Source organism: Pristiophorus japonicus, chromosome 9 (assembly GCF_044704955.1).
Source record: "Pristiophorus japonicus isolate sPriJap1 chromosome 9, sPriJap1.hap1, whole genome shotgun sequence".
NCBI classification, from domain to species: Eukaryota; Metazoa; Chordata; class Chondrichthyes; family Pristiophoridae; genus Pristiophorus; species Pristiophorus japonicus.
Window position 1 is genome coordinate 38,344,508 of NC_091985.1, and position 25,848 is coordinate 38,370,355.

The following is a 25,848-nucleotide window of genomic DNA, read 5'->3' on the forward strand; positions in this document are numbered from 1 at the left end:
TCAGTTGCCAAGCATGGAGTTGAGAAGATGGATTGTTGTTCTGCAGGATAAAATGGTGGCAAGCTTGAAAAACAATCCATGCTTCCATACTGTGTTATACTGTAACAGATCTACAATTGCTACGGCAAACTTGAGCTGGCTCTGGAAGCCAGCTTTGATGTGTGTTGTTAAAGCTACCACTTGGTCACAGCAATTATGGCCGCTCCGGAAGCCCACTTGCTCTTTAGGGATGGTTGGCTCGATGATGGGGGCTGATCTGTGGAGTAGTAGCCTCTCCAGCACTTTATAACAAGTACAATGTATGGAGATTTGGCGGTAGCTGGAGGCTTCACATGCATTCTTCCCCTGCTTCAGCCGGGCAATTATTTTAGTCTCTTTCCAAATAGGTTGAATTTTACCAGGTGACAGTACCTCAGAGAAGAAGGAGGTCAACCATCTGTTCGCTTTGGGTCTCGGTGCTTTTAAGAATTCTGGGTAAACATCATCTGGACCAGCAGCTTTTCCAGATTTGGTTATTGACAGGGCTGCGAATACTCCTGAGTAGAGAGCCTCACTTTATTCCGTCCAACAAGGAATATATGTCTTTCTAAACCCCTGTGGTATACTGCGTTTTGTGGTAGCTTTAATAATTCCTATAAATCTGTTGAAGGGATTGGTGGTTGGCAGAATCCATCTGATGGTGTCAACTGACCTTTGGAAGGTTTCCCAGACTGTTTTTTTTTGAAGTTCCGTCGTGGTTCCAGAGTTGATGTAATGACAAGAATTTCGATGCAACGTTGATGATTGAGGGCCTCACTGTCACTGTGTTGACTGTTGGGGAAGTTGTCGAGAACGGTTCTGGAGGCGGTGATTAGATTTCCTTTGCTGTCTTTAGAGAAGAAACATAGGTCTGAGTTATATTCTCTCTGCCACCTTGCCGAATGGAACGTACCTCGATCTTTGGCCTCAAAAAGAAGGAATTTATTCTCCTAGTTCACTAGGTTCACCATTTAAAACTGAGCTGAGGAGGAATTTCTTCTCGAAGAGTTGTAAATCTGTGGAATTCCCTGCCCCAGAGAGCTGTGGAGGCTGGGTCATTGAATATATTTAAGGCGGAGTTAGACAAATTTTTGAGCGGTAAGGCAATAAAGAGTTATGGGGAGTGGGCAGGAACGTGGAGCTGAGTCCATGATCAGATTAGCCATGATCTTATTAAATGGCGGAGCAGGCTCGAGGGCCAAATGGCCTACTTCTGCTCCTAGTTGATATGTTCTAACACAAAAAGTTAGTATGCAGGTCCAAGAAGGCAAATGGAATGTTGGCCTTTATTGCAAGGGGGATGGAGTATAAAAGCAGGAAAGCCCTGCTACAACTGTACAGGGTGAGACCACATCTAGAGTACTGCGTACAGTTTTGGTCTCCTTATTTAAGAAGGATATACTTGCATTGGAGGCAGTTCAGAGATGGTTCACTAGTTTGATTCCTGAGATGAAGGGGTTGACTTATGAAGAAAAGTTGAGCAGGTTGGGCCTATACATTGCAGTTTAAAAGAATGAGAGGTGATCCTATTGAAACATATAAAATACTGAGGGGACTCAACAAGGTAGATGCAGTGAGGATGTTTCCACTCGTGGGGGAATCTAGAACACGGGGGCATAGTTTCAGAATAAGGAGTTGTCCATTTTGGAGGAATTTCTTCTCTGAGGGTCATAAATCTGTGGAGATCTCTGCCCCAGAAAGCTGTGGAGACTGGGTCATCGAATGTATTGAAGGTGGAGATAGACAGATTTTTGAACAATAAGGGAGAGAAGGGTTATGGGGAGCGGGTAGGGAAGTGGAGCTGAACCAAAGATCAGATCAGCCATGATCATCAAATGGCAGAGTATACACGTGTTCTCCTCTAGCTGGGCACATTGGGTAACAATCAGGAGTGCTGATCTGACCAATTCTTCCACTCATAAGGGCTGGGGCGCTGAAGCTGATTGCAATGACTCTCACCATCATCCTAGCTGAGAGCTAACCCAGTGCAGACCAGAATTTGAACATGGGACCATCCTGTTCTACATTAAGTGAGGCACTTAACTATTGAGGTGGAGGTTTGGGAGAACTTCTAACACTCTGTGGTGTTATTACCACAAATGGATATTGCAATAGAAAGTAGAATGACAAAAGTGCACTCAGCTGTAAGTGTAGACCATTTTTCCAGTTCACAGCATTTGAAAAATAAAATATTGGTATTTTCAAACTGGCCTGTGCAGATTGTATCGATTTTGTTGTTTTCCTCCACTGTGAAAATAGATACAAAGTACTTAATTATCTGCCAGGAAATAGTTCAAGAACATTTTAATTTTTTTTGCTTTCAATTGCAAAGCTTTTTTGTATTTTCTTACTGTGAATAGTTATTTTGTTATGTATCCTGCTGTAAAAAAAACCCTCTCTTTCAGATCACCATTCTCTTCACTTCTGTTGGTTCCTAAAGACAAGCATCTCAGGAGTGCTTTGTGTGCTGCAGCTTGTGTATGTTGTCGTACACAAAGCACGACATGCTGGGATGCTTGTCTTTAAATACCAATATAAGTGAAGAGAATGGCAATCTGAAAGAGAGTTTTTTTACGGCATGATATACAGCAAAATAACTATTTACAGAATGAAAATACAAAAAGAGCTTTGTAATTGAAAGCAAAAAAAAATTGTTGAACTATTTCCTGGCAGTTAATTGAGTACTTTGTATCCATTTTCACGGTGGAGGGAGAAGACAAAATACCAACAGTGCAAGGGAACCTAAAATAAGTCAAGGCAAGGAACATAGTGGATTTAATATAAGTTTAAAAGAAATGGTCGTGGAGAAACTAATGCGACTTAAGATAGACAAATTTCGAGGACTTGATGGTTTACACCCCAGGGTATTAAAATAAATAGATGAGGTGTTAGTCATAATTTTCCAAAGCTCTCTAGATTTAGTAATTGTGGCTTCGGATTGGAAAATTGCAAATATCACTGCATTATTTAAGAAGAGAGAGAGGGCAGAACCTGGTACCGACAGACCTGTCAGTTTAACGTCAATTGTGAGCAAGTTACTGATATCTATCATCTAGAGAGAGAGAGTGAATTAGCACTTGGACAAGTATCAGCTGATCAGAGAGAGATAGCATGGCTTTGTTAAATGAAAGTCATGTCTGGCTGATCTAGTTGAATTTTTTGAGGAGGTCACTAATGTGTCTATGGATGTTATCTATATGGAATTATAGCAGGCACTCGATAATGTTCCAAACAAAAAATTATTGGCAAAAATGAAAACTCATGGAATTGTAGGCAGCCTTTTGACATTGGTTGGGAGATAGGAGGCAATGCATGGCGATGAAGGGTTGACAGGATGTGACAAGTTGTTCCCCAGGGATCTGTTCTGGGGCCTCAACTTTTTGCTATATTAATGACTGATGAAGGAATAGAGTTGCATGTAAAAGTTTGTAGATGACACTAAATTAGAAAGGAAATTAAGTCGTGCAGATTGGAGCATGAAGTTGCAAAGGGATGTAAACAAATTAAGTAATTGGAGTATTTTCTAAATGATGATTAACTAGGAACTGTCGAGGAGCAAAGAGATTTATTTGGGAGTCCAAGTATACCAGTCATTTGAAGCTAGTAGACAAGTACAAAAAGCAATTTAAAAAGGTTCATAGAATGTTGGCCTTTATCTCAAAGGGTCTGGATTACAAAGGGGAGAAAGTTATGCTTCAGTTGTACAGAGCTTTAGTCAGACCCTCATCTGGAGAACTGTGTTCAGTTTTGGGCACCAAAGCTCAGGAAAAAATTATTAGCCTTAGCGGGTGAACAGTTCATCTTCTCCAGAATGATACCAGGGCTTAAAGAGTTAAATTATGAGAACAGGTTGCATAATCTTGGTTTGTATTAACTTGAGTTTAGAAGGCTTTGCTAGGTTCAGCAGTGGAGATCCATGGCAGACAAATCTCAGCATTTGTGCCACGATGTGTTGTCCTGTCGACTTTTGGGGCTAATGTGATAAAATCTGATATTTTTTCAACGGGAGAATTGTTTAAGAATGATGTGATTTTATTTTCAGGAAAAACTGGATACAGGAATAAGAAAAGAAGTGGATGGCATGGGATCTCCAGAGATAAAATATGGAGATTCTGTGTGCTTTATCCAGCACGTAGACACTGGACTGTGGCTGACCTATCAGTCTATAGATGCCAAGTCAGCTCGGATGGGGACTGCTCAACGTAAAGTAGGTCTTTCGGCCCGGATGTTACTGACATGACTGAATTTCTGACTTTGTCTTTTCATTAGTTTCTGATTTCATGAATATTATGCTCATCAATGTGGGCACGTTCCAAGTTGGACATCCAGTGGCAGCATGAAGCAGCCTGAGGTTAGATTAGCATTGCTAAATGCAGAGTAAAGCCCCCTCACAAACAGTGTGCTTCAACTCCACATTTCAGCTTTGGAAGAAAAGCCCCAACTGGATCAGGATGACATTTTACCATTTCCCACATCAGTCATTCTCTGGCTCTTCTAAGTGAAAGTGTCAATTGGTGCTGAACTGGTGGTACATTTGTGTTGTGAGCCTGTGCCTTCGAGGAGCTGGAGTGAGATTGTCTAAACTCATTTCGTACAGGACCTTCAGAGGTGACATTCATCCCATCAATCTGGGCTAGATTTCAACACCAAAGGCTGAATCCCATCTCTGTTGATATAATGTTTATTTGCATAAATCATATCACAGAAAAAAGCCAAGGCATCAACTGCAAAGAAAATGATAGAGAGCTGACTGTGATCAACAATGTTTGCTTTGTTCTCCTATTTCAGGCCATAATGCACCATGAAGGCCACATGGATGATGGTTTAACTCTCTCACGCTCTCAGCACGAGGAATCAAGGACAGCGCGGGTTATACGCAGCACTGTTTTTCTCTTCAACAGATTTATTAGGTATGCTTTCTTTTGAGTACTAGCTGGTTCTTAATGCGTTCAAGATGGCAACAATGCAGATCTAGATTTTCTGGAATCCCACAACTCCAGGTCAATTTTGAAGTCACAGCCCCTGTTTTCTATGGAGTCAATCCAGGGCATGGGGATACTTCTTGGTGGTATTGTTAACGACCTCGAAGTGGGGAGGTCCAATTTGAGGTTTTGCACACTGATAAGAAAATTAACATTTGTGAAAAAACATCACGCCTGATTTTCATAAGCATAGAAATTGCTGGTTGTGATATTTGCATATGAATGTTTATTGCCTTTGCACAACAGTCCTTGTCCACTATTTCAAGGCAGACGGTAATCTATTTATTTAAAATAGCTTAATCCATCCGTTAAAACAGACAGCAATATCTTATGAAGGCATTAAGCATTTGTGTGCTATTACTACGAACAGTAAATTCTAGCCTATAGGACCCATTATTGTGTTGCTTGGTGCTGATGTGCATCAGACGCATCAGAACAGAAGAATTAGGAGCAGGAGTAAGCCATGCAGCCCCTTGAGCCTGCTCCACCATTCAATAAGATCATGGCTGATCTTTGACCGCAATTCCACTTTCCCACCTGATTCCCATATCCCTTGATTCCCCTAGAGTCCAAAAATGTATCTGTCTTAGCTTTGAATATACGCAACGACTGAGCATCCACAGCTCTTTGGGGCAATGAATTCCAAAGATTCACAATTCTCTGAAGAAATTCCTCCTCATCTCAGTTTTAAAAAGGCCGACCTATTATCCTGAGACTATGTCCCCTAGTTGTAGACTCTCCAGCCAGGGGAAACAACCTCTCAGCGTCTACCTTGTCAATCCTCCCCAGAATCTTATATGTATTAATGAGATCACCTCCAATTCTTCTAAAAGAATGCATAGGCCCATTCTACTCAATCTCTCCTCATAGGACAACCCTCTCATTCCAGGAATCAATCGAGTAAACTTTCGTTGCACTGCCTCCAAGGCAAGTATATCCTTCCTTAGATAAGGAGACCAAAACTGTGCACAGTATTCCAGGTGTGATCTCACCAAGGTCCTGTATAATTGTGGCAAGATGCAGGTAGCTGGTATTATCAGGCAGTGAGGCCTGAGGCTTTCTGCAGGTCTGTGGCAATAATAAGATAAAGTGTCCATGGCGCTGAGGGCCTGTTGACCAGACATGCATTATGTTCGTTAAGGCCTCAGATAAAATGTTCATGAGATAATTTCTGCATAATGCAGTATCAGCATTTGAACAACATTGCTGGAGCTCAGTACTCATCTAAAATAAATAATGGGTGGTTTGCCCATTCCACCATGTTGATAATGTATGAGCTAGCTGCCATTTCATTGGGCCTGAATTTGCAGTCGGAGGCTTCCACAGGTGAATGCCTCTGAACCACAAGAAAAATAGGAACCTACCTGATGGTCCAGGAGGTTCGGACACTTTCTCTCCTGAGCCTCTACACGTATGCCTGCATAAAAGCCCATGGATCCCAGGGGTGCATGCAGTAGTTTGCAAGCAGCTCTGGGATCAAGTGGGCCAGCTCAACCAATCAGAAATAGGGATTCCCATTATGCTTATAGGGATTCCATTGACGTAGGGAATCCTCATAAGCATGAACAGGAATCCCCTAAAAAACACAATTGCTCACCAGTTAAATAAAAATATATCATTACATGTTCAAAATGAATTAAAAAACAATTTAATTAAACCTTTAAAACAAAAATGTAATTTTTTGAAAAATAAGCATAAATGTTTTAAAGGGACTAATTTTAAATGTTTTTTTATGTTTAAATAATTTTAAAAAATAATTTTAATATTTATTTAAACTCATTATATTATTAGTATTTAAAATCTTTGGGCTAGACTTTCCCTAAAGCCCGTCACCGCCGGATTGCCACCCAAAAAGATCGCTAAGATTCTTCGAATAACGCTGGTGAAAAATTGCATAAAAAAGGGAAAAAATACCGCCCGGCGAGAAAATGGATCTTACACGTAGATTTTCGGCGGTTAACCGCAATCCTGGGCAAATTGGGTGGTTCTTAACCAGAATGGGCGGTAATTACTCAAATTTAGACCGAGGCTGCAGTCGGGCCTAGGGAGGGTGGGGGGGGGGGACTCAAAAAATATTTTTTCAATGAAACAAAAAATAAAAATTCAGAAAACATTCTCAAGACCCTTTTTAACTTCATCGTCATAAAATAATTTTAAAAATAATTATAAAAAAAACAGTTTAACTTACCTTTCTTTGCAGGGTACTTACCTCCCGCCCAGCTCCGGCAGCTTTTCGTGGGCAGTTTTTTCGATCTTGCCTATGGGTCACCGCTGAGCCAAAACTCGGGCGCTGGCGGTTTTTTTGGGGGTGCACGTGGGCGGTCCGCTCCCGAGCGGGATTTTGCAAATATCGGTGGAACTCTTTAATAAATGAAGTGAAAACTTTCGCCGGGTGGTTTTCCGCTGAAAACGAGCAATACCGCCGAGAAAACCGCCAAAATAGGACCAAAGGATATTCTGATAGTCAACCCTCTCTATCTACTGGATTTAAAGGGGGAAGAGCAGAATTGGAAAAGTATTGCAGTACAACCTGGCCATAGAGTGCAAAATTATTTTTCCCCGCTGTGTCTCACACAAGTTTGTTTTACAAGGGGGCCTTGCCACGGAGCAGGCAGGAGATGGCAGGTCATAGCAACCAGTTACAGGAGGAGGCAGAAGACCTGTCTGCTCAGAGAACGGGTCACTCAAAGAATTGTAAGGCAGCTTGTAATAGATGACACATTTAGTTAAAGGTTTGAAATGTTCAAAGCACAATAGTGCTTTGTCGAATAAATCAGTAGCTCCACTGACCTGAACTTTGCATCAATCCATAAATGCAGCAGCTTTTCTTTCAACTACATTTAATCTGCCTCATACCAACAAACTGTCAGGACACATTATAGTGCCAGTCACCCTGACTATTATTAACACTTACAGTGTATGATGCAAGTGTGTTCAATGTGCCTTGCCTTGGTACTTCCCCGTACTGAAGATGTAATCCTGTACTTCTAAATGCTTCCCCAGTGGGAATGCAGAGAAGTCAGATTTGTAGCGGCTCAGTCATAACAGCTGTTAAGGAAGCTTACGATGCTATGGGCTTGTGCTTCATTAAATGAATGAGTGACTGAATAGAGGAAGGTAAAAAAAAACTATGAACCTATGAGCACGGTGTTATCCCTGTGCCGGAGATAGATCTTTAAACTCTGATGGGGCTGAAATTGGGTACCGACGTTTTTGAGGCGGGGTCACCGGCTGAGTGTTGATTTTAGCGCCGGTTAGACACAGCCTCAAAGTCCTAAATTCAGTTTTTACACCGAAAGCTGAGAGAGCAGGGCTAAAAAGTGGCATTGCACACTCATCCTTGGGCGGGAGCTCAGGAGGCCGACTGAATTTCCCAACGGGAGACTAGAAAGAAAACTGGAAGAAAAAAAAAAGAACTAAAACGTCTCCAATCTACACACACACTTCCCCACTTTTAAAACTAATGAAAACATGCAGAAATAAATCAAGAGAAAAATTTACTTTCCTTTCTGGGCTCTTTAACGACAACTTTATTTTGGCTGTATGGTCACCTGCTGGTACGGCAGTCATACAAAGCAAATATCACAACAGAGGAGTCAAAAAGGCATTGTAGGCCGGATGGCATCACCACTCGGGTGGCGTTAGCCTGCGCAGCATTGCCTCTTGGCTTCTCTGCCAAAGAGCCAACTCAATTTAGGTCAAGGTATCGACACCGTTACTGATGACAGTAGGCCTTTGCCGCCTACCCAAGTGTACAAAACCCAATTTCGACCCCTGAATTCCTTGGGTGCCTCCAAGGTCAAAATCTGCAGGGCTCTCTCCGTGGGTAGTAGGCTTGCTGTGGTCCTTCCTGTCTGCAGTTGCTGGTGCCGATTATGTTCAGCCTTCTCCTCCAATTCAATAGATTCTCATGATGCTCTTACCAGCAGGATTCACCTCACCTTCCGGTCAATATCTGCATCCTCTGATCGCACTGTTCTATCTGGTGTAATGGCCACCAGCACTGCTGCTCTTCAGGCATATGAGCATCCCACGAGCAACAGTGCTGGTACCAGTACATAGGGTTACATAGGATACACGGCACAGAAGCAGGCCATTTGGCCCAACTAGTCCATGCCGGCGTTTATGCTCCACTCGGGCCTCCTCCCGTCTTTCCTCATTTAACTTTATCAGCATAACCCTCAATTCCCTTCTCCCTCATATGTTTGTCTGACCTCCCCTTAAATGTATCTATACTATTCACTGCAACCATTCCCTGTAGTAGTGAATTCCACATTCTCACCACTCTTTGGGTAAAGAGGTTTCTTCTGAATTCCCCATTCGATTTCTTGTTGACTATCTTATATTGATGGCCTCTAGTGTTATGCTCTTTCCCAAAAGTGAAAACACTCTCTCTGTATCCACTCTATCAGAACCTTTCATAATTTTAAAGACCTCTATTCGGTCAACCCCAGCCGCCTTTTTTTCAAGGGTAAAGAGACACAGCCTGTTCATCCTTTCCCGATATGTATACCCTCGCATTTCTGGTATTATCCTTGTCAATCTTCTCTGTACTCTTTCCAGTGCCTCTATATCCTTTTTAAAATACATGCCGACTGAATTGTCAGCCACCCCCCCTCCCATAATTTCTTTTCATAAAATTAGGAATATTTTGAATTAAAAGTACTCTTCCCTTGACTGTATTTGCTGTAACTGGAGCACCTACAAGCATCAAAAATATAATCTAGGAGTGGCAGCCTAGAGAGAGCCTTTGACCTGGTTGTTCCAAAGACAGCAGGCAAGCAAAAAGAAGCAACAGAACTCCCATGCTGGTGGGAACATGTGCACAACCTCCTATTTACTGAGGTCCACTCGGATGAGCACGCTGAAGGGAGAGGTCCTAGTCCTGATAGGGCTCACTTGTGCCCCAGATGGCACCTATGCCTGCTTTCTGGGATGGGCAGAAGAATCCCCTGCATCCCATCCCCCCACCTTCCTGATTAGAATTTGCTACAGCTTTGTGAATACATTGGAAACTTTGGTTCTCTCCAAAATTCTGCCGCATGAAGGAACAGAATTGCTACCTTATTGTTTGTCAATTTGACAAATCACTTTGTCAGTAAATTTATTAAATAAGAGGTTAAGATAATCAGAATCATGTTTGATCATTGATGGTAGGGTATTAAAGTTACGGATAATATTTGGTTGTGTTTCCAGGGGTCTTGATGCTCTCAATAAGAAAGGGAAATCCACAGCTGTTGATTTGCCCATTGAATCAGTCAGCCTGAGTTTGCAGGATCTGATTGGCTATTTTCAGCCACCTGATGAACACCTGGAACATGAAGAGAAGCAGAACAGATTGCGAGCTCTGAAGAACAGACAAAATCTCTTCCAGGAAGAGGTAAGCAGCTGACCCTTGGAGATGCTAGACTCTCATTACCTTTCTTCAGTGATCTCTTTAGTCTGAAATTATGCGAATAAGTTAAGTCTAAAAAATTGGGTGTACAATGTACAGCCCACTTCCATTTGATTCCAAAACCTGTCAAATGCCATTCTTGTAATACTGGTTGAACCTCCCTTACCTGGCACCCTCGGGACTTGGCCTGTGCCGAATAAGGGATTTTGTCAGATGATGGGAGGTAAGCAGCCCGAGGTCCGGGGAGAGGAGGTCGGCGCCCTGGGCAGGCCCGAAGTGTCGGCAGGCCGTGATGGAAGTGTCGGCGGGCTGAGTGTTGGAGTGGCTCCCAGCAGGCCGAGTTTCGAAGCGGCCCCAGCGGGCCGAGTGTCGGCGCGCCCCCAGCGGGCCGAGCGTCGGAGCGGCCCCCAGCGGGCCGAGCGTCGGAGCGACCCCAGCGGGCCGAGCGTCGGAGCGGCCCCCAGCGGGCCGAGCGTCGGAGCGGCCCTCAGCGGGCCGAGCGTCGGAGTGGCCCCCAGCGGGCCTAGTGTCGGAGCGGCCCCCAGCGGGCCGAGCGTCGGAGCGGCCCCCAGCGGGCCGAGCGTCGGAGCGGCCCCCAGCGGGCCGAGCGTCGGAGCGGCCCCCAGCGGGCCGAGCGTCGGAGCGGCCCCCAGCGGGCCGAGCGTCGGAGCGGCCCCCAGCGGGCCGAGCATCGGAGCGGCCCCAACGGGTGTCAGCGAGGTCCCAAAGTCGGGGTGGAGGTCGGCTGCGTTCTGCGCATGCGCTCTCGGCTGCTGGAACTATGCCGGACGAGGGGTGGTGCCGGATAAGGGAAGTCCAACCTGTAATACCAAATCAGAAATGATCAGACTTATTAGTGCACAACAAATTAAACCCATGCAGAAAAAATGCTGGAAAATCAATATAAAGAGATCTACAAATGTATCTTTGTATATTCACTTGCAGGGAATGATTAACCTAGTTCTTGAGTGCATTGATCATCTCAACGTGTACAGTAGTGCCGCCCATTTTACAGATGTAGCTGGGAAGGAAGCAGGAGAGTCTTGGAGAGCGATTCTAAACTCACTGTATGAACTACTTGGTAAGGTGTCTATTTTCAGTTTTTCTTATTTTTAATTGTGATATTTATTACAGCAGCTTCACGCACAGCTATTTTGACCTGATAATTAACAGAGCTTTCAAATAACAATCCAGATAAAGGATCGTTTTTTTCAAATGACCATTGGACATTTTCAAAGTTATGCTAGATATTAAAGGGTGTTGTAAAAGGGGCTGAGCTGGCCAACAGGTTGGACCTGAATTCAATGAAATGCTTCCATCTGGTGGGTGTGGGTGGGCTCCTTAATGCATGGGTTATGGGATCCCATAAAACCCTCTCACTGTACAGGACTAATCATCTTATCGGAAGGAAGGCGCAATGTAACTGGCTGCTGCATGTTAGTATGACTGTCTTGGGACTGAGGTGGACCTTGTCTCCATTTATAGCAATTGCCTGTTTTAATTTGATTATATAAAATGACTTGTAGTCGCCTGCGTTACTGTAAACATCCTGCCTTGTCATCAGTCTGCGTTTGAGAGCCAAGCACTCTTGGAATTCCAAGGCCAGCTGATTTAAGTCAATGTCTATTTGCTCAATGTGCAAAGTTTATTGATGCAATGTTTGAGACATGAAATGCACAGCAGAAGCACAATGTTTGCCTTGCGATGATTGTCCGTTATGCCGAAGGTGCATGAGTAACTAATTTAATAACAACGTAAAACAAAAAATGTGACATTAAAATAAATATTATCACATTGATTTCTGGTGTGCTCAAAAATCATAAGGCAAATTGTTTCAATGGGAGATCCAACAATTGTCAGTAAATAGTTATTATTCCAGAGGTATGTAGAAGATACATTGCAAATACTGTGTGGAATCACATCCTGTAAACTCTCCTATAAAGAAGGTTTGCAACACAAACTGCTTTGTCAAGATTACAAGCCATCTTTTTCTCACTGAAATAGAGTTACAAACAAATGAATGTCAACATAATGCATTTAGTAATCTTTTCAGTAAATGATAAAACTTTCCCACTTTATATTTTGATTCAAAGATTAACTGAAACTTAAATTCTTACAGAGCTTGACAGGGTAGATGTCAGGATAGAGGATGTTTCCCCTGGCTGGGGAATCTGGGACCATGGGTCACAGTGCCAGAATAAGGGGTCTGCCATTTAGTACTGCGATGAGGAGAAATTTCTTCACTCAGAGGGTTGTGAATCTTTGGAGTTCTCTAACCCGAAGGGCTGAGGAAGTTCAGTCGTTGCGTATATTCAAGGCAGAGATCAATAGATTTTTGGATATTAAGGGAATCAAGGGATATGGGGATAGTGCAGGCAAGTAGAGTTGAGGTAGATCAGTCATGATCTTATTGAATGGCAGAACAGGCTCAAGGGACCAAATGGCCTACTCCTGCTCCTATTTCTTATGTTCTTGTTTTAATCAGGTCCTAAGCACATGAATCTAATGCTATGATATTGGGTCAACAATGCAGATCATTTCAGATAAACCACATATCCTTCTGTTTCAGAGATTGCTTTAATGTCATCATCCATCAGTCCAACATGTATAGTCTAACATGATTATTATTTTTATAAAAAACAGTGTTCACAGTTAGTCCCAATGATGACCAATTCAGAATTGTATGTAAAACCATTTATGGCATAATTATTTTTGTAGACTCGGCTCTAATATTCTGCGTGAAAGGAGTGGAGGGTAGCCAATGTAACCCCACTTTTTAAAAAAGGAGGGAGAGAGAAAACAGGGAATTATAGACCGGTCAGCCTGACATCGGTAGTGGGTAAAATGATGGAATCAATTATTAAGGATGTCATAGCAGTGCATTTGGAAAGAGGTGACATGATAGGTCCAAGTTAGCATGGATTTGTGAAAGGGAAATCATGCTTGACAAATCTTCTGGAATTTTTTGAGGATGTTTCCAGTAGAGTGGACAAGGGGGAACCAGTTGATGTGGTATATTTGGACTTTCAGAAGGCTTTCAACAAGGTCCCACACAAGAGATTGATGTGCAAAGTTAAAGCACATGGGATTGGGGGTAGTGTGCTGACATGGATTGAGAACTGGTTGTCAGACAGGAAGCAAAGAGTAGGAGTAAATGGGTACTTTTCAGAATGGCAGGCAGTGACTAGTGGGGTACCGCAAGGTTCTGTGCTGGGGCCCCAGCTGTTTACATTGTACATTAATGATTTAGACGAGGGGATTAAATGTAGTATCTCCAAATTTGCGGATGACACTAAGTTGGGTGGCAGTGTGAGCTGCGAGGAGGATGCTATGAGGCTGCAGAGTGACTTGGATAGCTTAGATGAGTGCGCAAATGCATGGCAAATGAAGTATAATGTGGATAAATGTGAGGTTATCCACTTTGGTTGTAAAAACAGAGAGACAGACTATTATCTGAATGGTGACAGATTAGGAAAAGGGGAGGTGCAACGAGACCTGGGTATCATGGTACATCAGTCATTGAAGGTTGGCATGCAGGTACAGCAGGCGGTTAAGAAAGCAAATGGCATGTTGGCCTTCATAGCGAGCGGATTTGAGTACGGAGGCAGGGAGGTGTTACTACAGTTGTACAGGGCCTTGGTGAGGCCACACCTGGAGTATTGTGTACAGTTTTGGTCTCCTAACTTGAGGAAGGACATTCTTGCTATTGAGGGAGTGCAGCGAAGGTTCACCAGACTGATTCCCGGGATGGCGGGACTGACCTATCAAGAAAGACTGGATCAACTGGGCTTGTATTCACTGGAGCTCAGAAGAATGAGAGGAGATCTCATAGAAACGTTTAAAATTCTGACAGGTTTAGACTGGTTAGATGCAGGAAGAATGTTCCCAATGTTGGGGAAGTCCAGAACCAGGGGTCACAGTCTAAGGATAAGGGGTAAGCCATTTAGGACCGAGACGAGGAGAAACTTGTTCACCCAGAGAGTGGTGAATCTTTGGAATTCTCTACCACAGAAAGTTGTTGAGGCCAATTCACTGAATATATTCAAAAAGGAGTTAGATGTAGTCCTTACTACTAGGGGGATCAAGGGGTATGGCGAGAAAGCAGAAATGGGGTACTGAAGTTGCATGTTCAGCCATGAACTCATTGAATGGCGGTGCAGGCTCGAAGGGCCGAATGGCCTACTCCTGCATCTATTTTCTATGTTTCTATGAGGAGAGCTGAAATGCCGGTGTATATGAATGAAAATGGTTAAAATGGTCCTATTCAGAGGAATATGCTTTTTGAAACCTCAAAGTACAAAAATTAAAACCTAATATTTTCTTGTCTGTTTCTCAGCTGCCCTGATCAGAGGAAATCGCAAAAACTGTGCTCAGTTCTCTAGTTCCTTGGACTGGCTGATTAGCAGACTGGAGAGATTAGAAGCTTCTTCTGGTATGTATGAATCCTTTATAATCTCATTATTATTTGAAAGTACAGAACCAGATTATTTTACAGTTTAAAAGTGAAGTATACATATAAAACATAGAACGGTACATATTGACCATAGAAGGATAGCTTATACACGTTGAAAAAAATGTAGCAAACACTTCCAAAGTAAGATATAATTCAAGGATATGTCAGCATGCCTGTGGAATTTGACTCAATACTTAGTTCAATTTACCTTCTGGGCTGAATTTTGTTCAGTAGTTTTAATTTGAACTTATTTTTTATAAATTAGCCTTGACATATTGCCAAAAGATACCAAACAATTTTCAATTGCCAGCTGTCTGTCTCTTGCCTGAAAGAGTTGACAGTCGGAGGGGTGTCGGCACCTTGGTCACCCCATTGATGGCCAAGGCCTGCCTGATGCAATTTTCAGGTCATCCTGTAAATGGCAGAGCAACACACCTGTCCGTTTGCGGAGGCTGCTTCAATATGCAAATCAAGGGCATACGTTGATTGTAAGATTAATTTGCAATCTTCCGTGCCGTGCAAGCTCCCCCCATTCGTACTAAGTGTTCAGCGGCCTAACAAACGATCTTAAAGGGACCATTGGTGGCCGCTCAAGAATTGGCTCAAAGCTTTTTTGGGGGGAGAATTTCTGTCACACCAGGAGTGTGCAACCCCCTCAGAGATCAGCTCCCACTCTTTCCCCCCACCCCCAGGTCCAAGCTGTTGGGCCCGGTCAGCGAGGGAGCTGGCCGATTTCTCGGTTTCCCTCAACCGGCAAGCTGCAACGGGGTGCCCGTTTGGTGGCCACAGCTCACTGGTGGCCAAACCTGAAAATGGTTCGGGCCTATCGACGCCAGCTTCGGGTGAGTGCAGAGGCTGCTCTACTGACTTCCGGCACGTTTCAGGCAGAGGTCAAAAATCGCCCCCACTGAATTTTTAATAGGAAAAGTGACCATGAAATACTGCATATGACTATCATGAAATCTAAGTCTCAATTAGAAGTGCAATCATACACCTTCCGCAAGGGCAGGATTTTATTACAATCCTAGTGGCTTCAACACATACAGTGGCCCCAAGTTTCCACATGATTTGCTCCTGATTTTTAGGAGCAACTGGTGTAGAACGGAGTATCTTAGAAATCGGAATTCTCGTCATTTAGTTTGCTCCAGTTCTAGTCAGTTAGAACAGTTTCACTTTGGAACAGAATTTTTTTTTCAAAAGGGGGCGTGTCCGGCCACTTACGCCTGTTTTCAAAGTTTCGTCAGTGAAAACTTACTCCAAACTAACTTAGAATGGAGTAAGTGAAGATTTTTGTACGCTCGAAAAAACCTTGTCTACACTTTAGAAAATCAGGCATAGGTTACAAATCAGGCGTAGGGAATGGTGGGGGTGGGGGGTTTAAAGGGAAGTTTACAAACATTAAACACTTCAGTTTTACAAATAAAGAGCCATCATCAATAATAAATGATAAATACATCAATAAATCAACCAATAAATCAATCAAAAAAAAATTAATAAGAAGTAATTTTTTAAAAAAAATCAATAAATAAAACATTTTCTAATTACCAACTGCAGCACCGGGAGCCCTCCAACAGCGTGCTGGGATGCCCGCCTCAGTGTGTCTCTGTCAGAGTCTATATCTCTCTGTCTGTCTGTGTGTGTCTCTCATTCTCTGTCTGTCAGTGTCTGTGTTTCTGACAGCGAGGGGGATAGAGGGAGGGAAGGGGGAGGGATGGGGAGAAGGGGGAGGGATGAGGGGAGGGGGGGGGAGAAGGGGATAAAGGAGATTGTGGGGGGGGGGGAGGAGATTGGGGGGGGGAAAGGAGAAGGGGGGGGAAAGGAGAAGGGGGAGGGAGGCTGAACGGGCCGGGCCCAAGACTTCGGGTAGGGCCCGTCCCTAGCACCAGATTTACAGGTAGGTGGCGTTGGGTCGGGTCGGGGCGGGTGGTGGGAGGGAGGCCGGTTCGGTTCGGGTCGGGGGGAGGGAGGTCAGGTCGGGGGGAGGGAGGTCAGGTCGGATCCAGTCAGGGGGCGGGGGGGGGGAGCGGGAGTCGGGTCGGGTCCAGTCGGTGGGGGGGGGAGCGGGAGTCGGGTCGGTGTCTGGTCCGGTCCGGAGGTGGGGGCGGGGGGGGAGAGTGGGAGTCGATTCGGGGTAGGTGTCGGGTCCGGTCCGGAGGCGGGGGGGCGGGGGGGGAAAGCGGGAGTCGGATCGGGGTTGGTGTCGGGTCTGGTCCGGAGGGGTGGGGGAGGTGGGGTGGGGAGCAGGAGTCGGGTCGGGGTCGGTGTCGGGTCCGGTCCGGGGGCGGGGGGGGGAAAGCGGGAGTCGGATCGGGGTTGGTGTCGGGTCTGGTCCGGAGGGGTGGGGGAGGTGGGGTGGGGAGCAGGAGTCGGGTCGGGGTCAGTGTCGGGTCCGGTCCGGAGGCGGTGGGGGGGGATGCGGGGAGCGGGAGTCAGGTCAGGTCCAGTCGGGGGGTGAGCGGGAGTCGGGACGGGTCCAGTCCGGGTAGGTTGGATCCGGTCCTGCTGCGCTGCGCCGAGGGCCAGAGGACCTGCAGGTTGGTGGAGAATACGGAGGGTTTTTTTAGGCGCACTTTGTGGCGCGAAAAATGGGCGTCCAGGTCGGGACTGCACCATTCTAGGCGCGGCTCGAAACTTGGGCCCAAAATGTCTAATTGAGACTAGTAATTACTGTAATCTGACTTCCTTGGAAGAAATCTGCCATAGTTCCAGACTAAAATAAAGATTAACTGGATATTAACTGGATGTCACTGTTTGAATGTTAAGATTTGGAGCTATAATGTTAGGGTAAACAGACAATATATTGGGGCCCCAGCAGAGTGGGTTGGGTGGCTGTTGACGCAGTCGATTTTTATATCTGGGAACAGTGTTTCATCCAACCCAGAGTGATGGGATGAAGGCCTTCTTTCTAATTGCTGTAAGGATTGATAATGAAATGAGTCCTGACAGCCTTAATCCAGTTTAAAATCACCTTGGATCCACAGCACAAAACTGTTCATTAATTTGGCACAAGTTGATGGTCGCTATCATGAGGACCACAGGAGTGGCTGCTGCATGAAATAAAAATATCACATTGATACAATAAAAGCGATCTTCTGGGATTTGAGTTTTTGAAGCATTACTTCTCACTATGGCATCTGCAAGATGCAACAAAATAAATATAAGGTATTGGCCTAGCCTTTTCACTTGGTGAAGAGGTAAGGGGCATCTCCAGTAAGGTGGGACTTCTGTCCGCCATGGAAATGTCCCTGACACTGGCTGCTTTAAGACCCTGGGATTATTTGCATGCTGGAGGCAGGATTCCCAGCCTTGTGCAAAGTTCTACCAAATTGGGCCTGGAAGCTTACTCTGGCTGGACTTGCAGTAGAGAAAGCTAGAAACAGCCTCCGAAATGCTTCTGAGGCCCATGCATGTCATTGTTCTGAAAGTGATTGTTGGATATGTTTGAGAGTTAAGGGTTAATAATCATACTGCCTTGTATCATAGAGCAACAGGCTGTATAAGGAAAACAAAATAACAATGGGGTTCCAAGAGAAGGAATGATGGATTACGTTCTGCTCCAAATGTCTGATTATTATCTACAAAAAATGCTTGTGCAAAGAAATAAGTGATTAGGATGACATCGAGCATGAGTGATTACTGTATAACTTTAGTGACTAGTGTACTAAACGTAGGCAGAGAGATCAACTAACCATGGTATAAAATGGATGTTCAGGTAAATAAGCTGTCAATGAACTGTTCCTCAAACAATCTGACAATAGATCGATCATGACGTCTTGTCTGTGGAAAGTACCTTTTGAAGTAAACAACTAAGATTGTTTATGCAAATCAGCTGTTCTTAAAAGGATCTGAGAATGATCATGAAAAGTAGCTTTAAAGTAGAATAAACTGAGGTGTAAATGAGGATGGTTTTCCAGAATTAGTTGGAGAGCTCTGAAGGTATTAAAGCCAAGGAAGTGACATACAAATTGGCCAGAAATAGCAGCGAACCTGGGGACTGGGAGAAATTTAGAACTCAGCAGAGGAGGACAAAGGGTTTGATTAGGGCAGGGAAAATGGAGTACGAGAAGAAGCTTGCAGGGAACATTAAGGCGGATTGCAAAAGTTTCTATAGGTATGTAAAGAGAAAAAGGTTAGTAAAGACAAACGTAGGTCCCCTGCAGTCAGAATCAGGGGAAGTCATAACGGGGAACAAAGAAATGGTAGACCAATTGAACAAGTACTTTGGTTCGGTATTCACTAAGGAGGACACAAACAATCTTCCAGATATAAAAGGGGTCAGAGGGTCTAGTAAGGAGGAGGAACTAAGGGAAATCTTTATTAGTCGGGAAATTGTGTTGGGGAAATTGATGGGATTGAAGGCCGATAAATCCCCAGGGCCTGATGGACTGCATCCCAGAGTACTTAAGGAGGTGGCCTTGGAAATAGCGGATGCATTGACAGTCATTTTCCAACATTCCATTGACTCTGGATCAGTTCCTATGGAGTGGAGGGTAGCCAATGTAACCCCACTTTTTAAAAAAGGAGGGAGAGAGAAAGCAGGGAATTATAGACCGGTCAGCCTGACCTCAGTAGTGGGTAAAATGATGGAATCAATTATTAAGGATGTCATAGCAGCGCATTTGGAAAATGGTGACATGATAGGTCCAAGTCAGCATGGATTTGTGAAAGGGAGATCATGCTTGACAAATCTTCTGGAATTTTTTGAGGATGTTTCCAGTAAAGTGGACAAAGGAGAACCAGTTAATGTGGTATATTTGGACTTTCAGAAGGCTTTCGACAAGGTCCCACACAGGAGATTAATGTGCAAAGTTCAAGCACATGGGATTGGGGGTAGTGTGCTGACGTGGATTGAGAACTGGTTGTCAGACAGGAAGCAAAGAGTAGGAGTAAATGGGTACTTTTCAGAATGGCAGGCAGTGACTAGTGGGGTACCGCAAGGTTCTGTGCTGGGGCCCCAGCTGTTTACATTGTATATTAATGATTTAGACGAGGGGATTAAATGTAGTATCTCCAAATTTGCGGATGACACTAAGTTGGGTGGCAGTGTGAGCTGCGAGGAGGATGCTATGAGGCTGCAGAGTGACTTGGATAGGTTAGGTGAGTGGGCAAATGCGTGGCAGATGAAGTATAATGTGGATAAATGTGAGGTTATCCACTTTGGTGGTAAAAACAGAGAGACAGACTATTATCTGAATGGTGACAGATTAGGAAGGGGGAAGGTGCAGCGAGACCTGGGTGTCATGGTACATCAGTCATTGAAGGTTGGCATGCAGGTACAGCAGGCGGTTAAGAAAGCAAATGGCATGTTGGCCTTCATAGCGAGGGGATTTGAGTACAGTGGCAGGGAGGTGTTGCTACAGTTGTATAGGGCCTTGGTGAGGCCACACCTGGAGTATTGTGTACAGTTTTGGTCTCCTAACTTGAGGAAGGACGTTCTTGCTATTGAGGGAGTGCAGCGAAGATTCACCAAACTGATTCCCGGGATGGTGGGACTGACCTATCAAGAAAGACTGGATCAACTGGGCTTGTAATCACTGGAGTTCAGAAGAATGAGAGGGGACCTCATAGAAACGTTTAAAATTCTGACGGGTTTGGACAGGTTGGATGCAGGAAGAATGTTCCCAATGTTGGGGAAGTCCAGAACCAGGGGTCACAGTCTAAGGACAAGGGGTAAGCCATTTAGGACCGAGATGAGGAGAAACTTCTTCACCCAGAGAGTGGTGAACCTGTGGAATTCTCTACCACAGAAAGTAGTTGAGGCCAATTCACTAAATATATTCAAAAGGGAGTTAGATGAGGTCCTTACTACTCGGGGGATCAAGGGGTATGGCGAGAAAGCAGGAAGTGGGTACTGAAGTTTCATGTTCAGCCATGAACTCATTGAATGGCGGTGCAGGCTAGAAGGGCTGAATGGCCTGCTCCTGCACCTATTTTCTATGTTTCTAAGGTAGAGAAACCCAAAGCTACTAGTTTCTACTGTACAAATTGATGCTGTAGAGGAATAAAATCTGTTCTGTATATTCCACTATTGAGTGTCTTGTGCTTACTCAAAGTGTGTCGTTGTGAATGATCGAAGGAAGGAGGTTGACTAACAGTTGATCCAACAGCAAAGCAAGTTGTTGTTGTATTCATAGATATCCTATCATTGCCCAACTGTTGTTCTCAGCTGCTTAAGGCTTGCACCCTCTATTTATTGCCCAAAGTGATAGGGAAAGATTAGGATAAATAAATTTCAGCTTAATGTTGCATAGCGATCCGCCTGGGGAGGGATGGTGAAGGACATGGCAGTTAAGGAATAAAATAGATAAATACATTTCTCCATTTCAAGCTGCATGGTGATCATTTTTGTTTCAAAGTAATTCCCATTTTCTGGCATCAATCCATTTTCTGTCGGATATGATGGTAAACGAACCAGTTAACATGAAACTAAACTGGTGTTTCTGAACTTTTCAAATTGATTTATGGTCGTCTTGTGAATAGTTGAGAAGCATGCTACAGATATTACCTTTGAATTATGTATTGTTCTTGCAATCGGCTGGCAATGGTGAACCTGAGTAACTGTATCATTCTGGTCTGGAGTGATGTGCTTTAAATGGGAGTGAAATTGTTTTCTTTTAAAATTGCAGGTTAGATAGGGCACAAGGGAAATTCAGCAAAAAAATGCTCTGCTGATTAGAAATATTAACCTTGGAAAAACAGTCAAGTAATTAGGTATAAACTGAGTTAGCTTTTTGTGACTAATGGGGTTTGTGTATGCAATAATGCAGGTTTCATCAGGGATTGAGAGAACTTCATTAGGATTCTACCTGTGCGAAAAGCATATCTTTTTTACTCTTATTTTTCCACACATTATTATTCTCTCTGGTTGGCTAATGTTTAATGTTTTCCAGGCATGTCAGACTAAAGCAATTTGACTCCCTGTGGTATAACACTTTTTTTTTCTTGAGCATATCAATTTATCTTTTGATGAAAACAAGTTTTACTGAAAAAACTGTTTCTTTCCTCAAAAAATTATAAAAATATGAAGAGGAGAAATGTGATACAAATTATATTTGATCTGAAAGGTTCCAATCTTTGTACCATAAACATATTCCTCCATTCCCTATGCTTTGCTTTTCTTATGGTTGACTATTATAATAATTTACATTGGAGCGCATGTCAATAATTTGATTCAATAATTATCTCATACATACTTCGTTTTACATTTTAACAGCAACATTGCCCTGTACATCTGTTCCCTGCAACAAAAAGCCCTTGTGCTAATCCTCGCATAAAATGTCTCAAAGCAGAACACATTTAACAAGCAAATGCTGCACAATTTTTCGTATTTGTGTTAATTAAATTAAGAAGCTGCACCAACAAGTTGGTAGATTTACTAGAATAGTACCAGGGATGAGGGACTTCAGTTACATGGAGAGACTGGAGAAGCTGGAGTTGTTCTCCTTAGAGCAGAGAAGGTGAAGAGGAGATTTTACAGAGATATTCAAAATCATGAACGGTTTTGATAAGGAGAAACTGTTTCCAGTGCCAGAAGGGTCGATAACCAGGGGACATAGATTTGAGGTGATTGGCAAAAGAACCAGAGGCAACATGAGGAAACTTTTTTTTACACAAGTTGTTGTGATCAGGAATGCACTGCCTGAAAGGATAGTGGAAGCAGATACATCATCATCATCATAGGCAGTCCCTCGAATCGAGGATGACTTGCTTCCACGTCAAGAAGTTCACAGATGTTTCAATGAATGACCTAAAATTCCAGGTGCCGAACTACATGTTGAAGGGTGGAAGATGCCTGTGCTTGGATTTTTTTTAACGTGTGGTGGCCGTTGCACACCAGCCACCACACGGGCTTGACAGAGCTAGGTCTTGGTCCAGTAGCAAGGATTAACCAAGATGACTGGAGACCAGCTGTGCTGCACGGACCTAGTGTGCACCCACATCGTAGTGTGGGCTGGCTCGTGCTGCCCCTGGGCCCTCACCTTTCCTGGGCCCCGAACTCGTGCCTCTCCTGGGCCCCGATCACATCCCTTTACAATCTCTCGCCGCTCCTTCGCCCCGACCTCGCCGCTCCTGCTGTATCCACCCACGTTGCAATCGCCGACCTGGAACTTGGTGATATCCCTTGTCACTACTGTTGCTCTCCTGCTCCAGCACGTGCTGCTCCCTGGAGCGGTATGCTGAGGAGTGGCGTGGAGGCTTGGCCCAGCAGGCTGAGCGACCCCCGGCCTGCGAGCACCATCGGAAGCAGATAAAGTAGTAACATGGAAAAGGGAATTGGAAAATACTTGAAGAGAAAACATTTGCAGGGCTACGGGGAAAGACCGGGTGGAGTGCTTATGCTTTAATTTTAATAATTAATTTTCATTTTTACCAAATAGGAATTCTTGAGGTTTTGCACTGTGTTCTTGTGGAAAGTCCTGAAGCTCTGAACATTATTAAAGAGGGACACATTAAGTCTATAATTTCCTTGCTGGATAAACATGGAAGAAATCATAAGGTATGTTTTATTTATTTTTGTATTGCTAATCATTTCACTTTGTGAAAAAGGCCTGTTGCTAAATTTCTAAGACCACCTGTGGAGAAGATTTGTTGTGAAATTGTAAGCACATTTATAAAAATGTTTTTATATTTATTTATATTTAGAATTTTGCTACAAATAGTAAGCAGAGAAAATCTTCCCGCAAGTATTTTTCCTTTTCTAAATGTTTTAATTCTAGGTAAAGTCCATTAGTGGAAAATGCTTATCCGTTTTAAAAAAATAATTGAAGAGATGGAGTGATTTATGTTAGATGCCATAAAGTTAACTTCTTCTTTATCACTGTAAGAATGGTACACTTGATTATTTTTTTTATACTTCTTATTGAAGATTCAATTATTATTTGCTCTATAAGCCTCTTCAGGCCAGGAACCACCTGTACCCAATATCTTTTTCTGGCCCTCTGCCAATGCTGTCCTGTGCTGGCCACCAGGAGGCCTGCAAGCGTGGCCCATGTCAACTCATTTCAATTTTTCCAACCTTCTCTCCCTCCTCGCCCCCCGCCCCCTTAAAATTTCCAAGAGAAGTACTTGGCTTCTGCATGATGCCTTCCTACAGTGACATGACTAAGATGAATTGAGTGGGGAAGTCAAAACTCCATTACTCATTGCGTGTCGGTATTCTGATATACCAAGTCACCATATTGTTGTTGTAATATAATATTTCAATAAACTTCCCAATTTTTATGAAACAAACCTGAATAAAAAGCATTTGATAAACAGGCAATTCAATAACCTCTTACACAGTATTTGTAGCTTAGTGCTTTTCATTTCTAAATTTTGCATTGACATAGATATAATAGAACCACCAACAAATTCTCCAATTACATGCAGAACATATGGTTTCATTACTGCTCTATGTATTAAGTCCGTCTGTTGTGTTCTTCCCATGGAAGGTCCTAACTCAAGTCTCTCAGATTAAATTCTTGACCCACTTACGGTTTTTGTCTTCAGAGTACCTTTGCCTAGTGGGCTGCAGCCAAAGCTAAAGCGCCCCACCTACCCTTCGCAAAAGGGATGGGGCACTCGCACCCATCAGATACAAGTATGTCTGCTGGGCATCAAACCAGTATTCAGAGTCGGTGCTCTAATTTCCGCTTACTGGATTGCGATTCGAACCGAACCCTTCTGACTCAACAGCAAAACGACTGCTGAGGCAATGGTCACTCCCTCGGGACACGAGTACCCCACTGGATGTCCATCTACTGTCGATCCTGTAGATTTTCAACTTCAATTTCCTTATTTACAAAAAAATTGTAAAATGAGGCACAATAATTGGCAAACACGAACATTAGAATACATAGAACATATAATAGTGCCATTACTTTTCTGCTAGAATGGCTTTAGTTTTAGTTCAAGAGCCTCTTTAAATTCAATAATTCAATATTGCATGTCTGCCTGCAAATTCAGCCTGTTTCAACCTCTCACAAATTTTGGCCCTCAAGCAAGCAATTATAGTGAGCTTCTCATCCTGATCAAACACCAGCTTTTGAAAAAGACCACTGCACTATTTTAGCCCCTCACATATCAAACCCAACTCATTGATGTGGTGATTTTGAGACAAACTCAACAAACACTTCATATATTTTATATATATATATATAACAGTCGAAAAGAGATGTAACAAATACAATGATAAGTATCCAGGGATGTACAAAAATATTCCCTGTTAGCATTGAACATAGAAATGTTTGTAATCGAACAGAGTAATTGTTCTCATTTCAAAAGAGCAGTGCTGGTGTTTTAAGTGAAAGGAAACAAACCAATTTGACGTGTTGATCAAAGATACAATCTCATTTTTGTAAGTAAACAAAACAAGCAATTCAGGCTTTGATATGCTTTTACTGTGGATTTTCTTACAAACCCTGCAATTTTGTAGCACTTACGATGGATCTAATTGAAATTGCTTGCTTCTGAGTTGGTGCTCAAATGAGCCAGTTGCCTGAATAAGTGTAAAAGTGCAAGAATAACTCGAGCTCCCACAGCTTTCAGCAAGGGCCTTTGAGCCGCAGCTGAAGCTTTGGCATTCTGAATGTGTGTCTTTTATTTAAATAAGTTTCTATTTGCGGAAGAAATACACTCCTTGAGCTGGCCTGTCACTCAGAACCATAACTTTTATTATGGAAATCCGCTCTTTGTGGTAAATGACAAAATGGAGAGTAAACACAATTAATTTTCTTGTCATCTAAGGTTTTGGACGTATTATGCTCTCTGTGTGTGTGCCATGGAGTTGCTGTGCGATCTAACCAGCATCTAATTTGTGACAACCTACTGCCAGGAAGAGACCTACTGTTGCAAACACGGCTCAGCAACCATGTCAGCAGGTAACATTAAAAATCATCCCAGTGATATATGTTCAGAAATACTGTACTTTTAAATGACCGTAGCAAAGCAATAAATTGATGTACTCTTTTTTTTTTTTTTAAATACTTTTTTATTAATCAACAAGTTGGGGCTGAATTTGC

General features: G+C 43.4%; 1 protein-coding gene across 1 annotated transcript in view; it reads left to right on the forward strand.

The window, feature by feature from the left end:
- The window catches only part of ryr2a (ryanodine receptor 2a (cardiac)), a 924,147-nt gene that overhangs the window by 269,658 nt on the left and 628,641 nt on the right, over positions 1-25,848 (forward strand). The window contains exons 13-19 of the mRNA XM_070890953.1: positions 4,061-4,225; positions 4,807-4,928; positions 10,197-10,380; positions 11,341-11,476; positions 14,732-14,827; positions 23,227-23,345; positions 25,574-25,707. Coding sequence (XP_070747054.1) covers positions 4,061-4,225; positions 4,807-4,928; positions 10,197-10,380; positions 11,341-11,476; positions 14,732-14,827; positions 23,227-23,345; positions 25,574-25,707 — 956 coding nt within the window. The remainder of the gene's footprint in view (positions 1-4,060; positions 4,226-4,806; positions 4,929-10,196; positions 10,381-11,340; positions 11,477-14,731; positions 14,828-23,226; positions 23,346-25,573; positions 25,708-25,848) is intronic.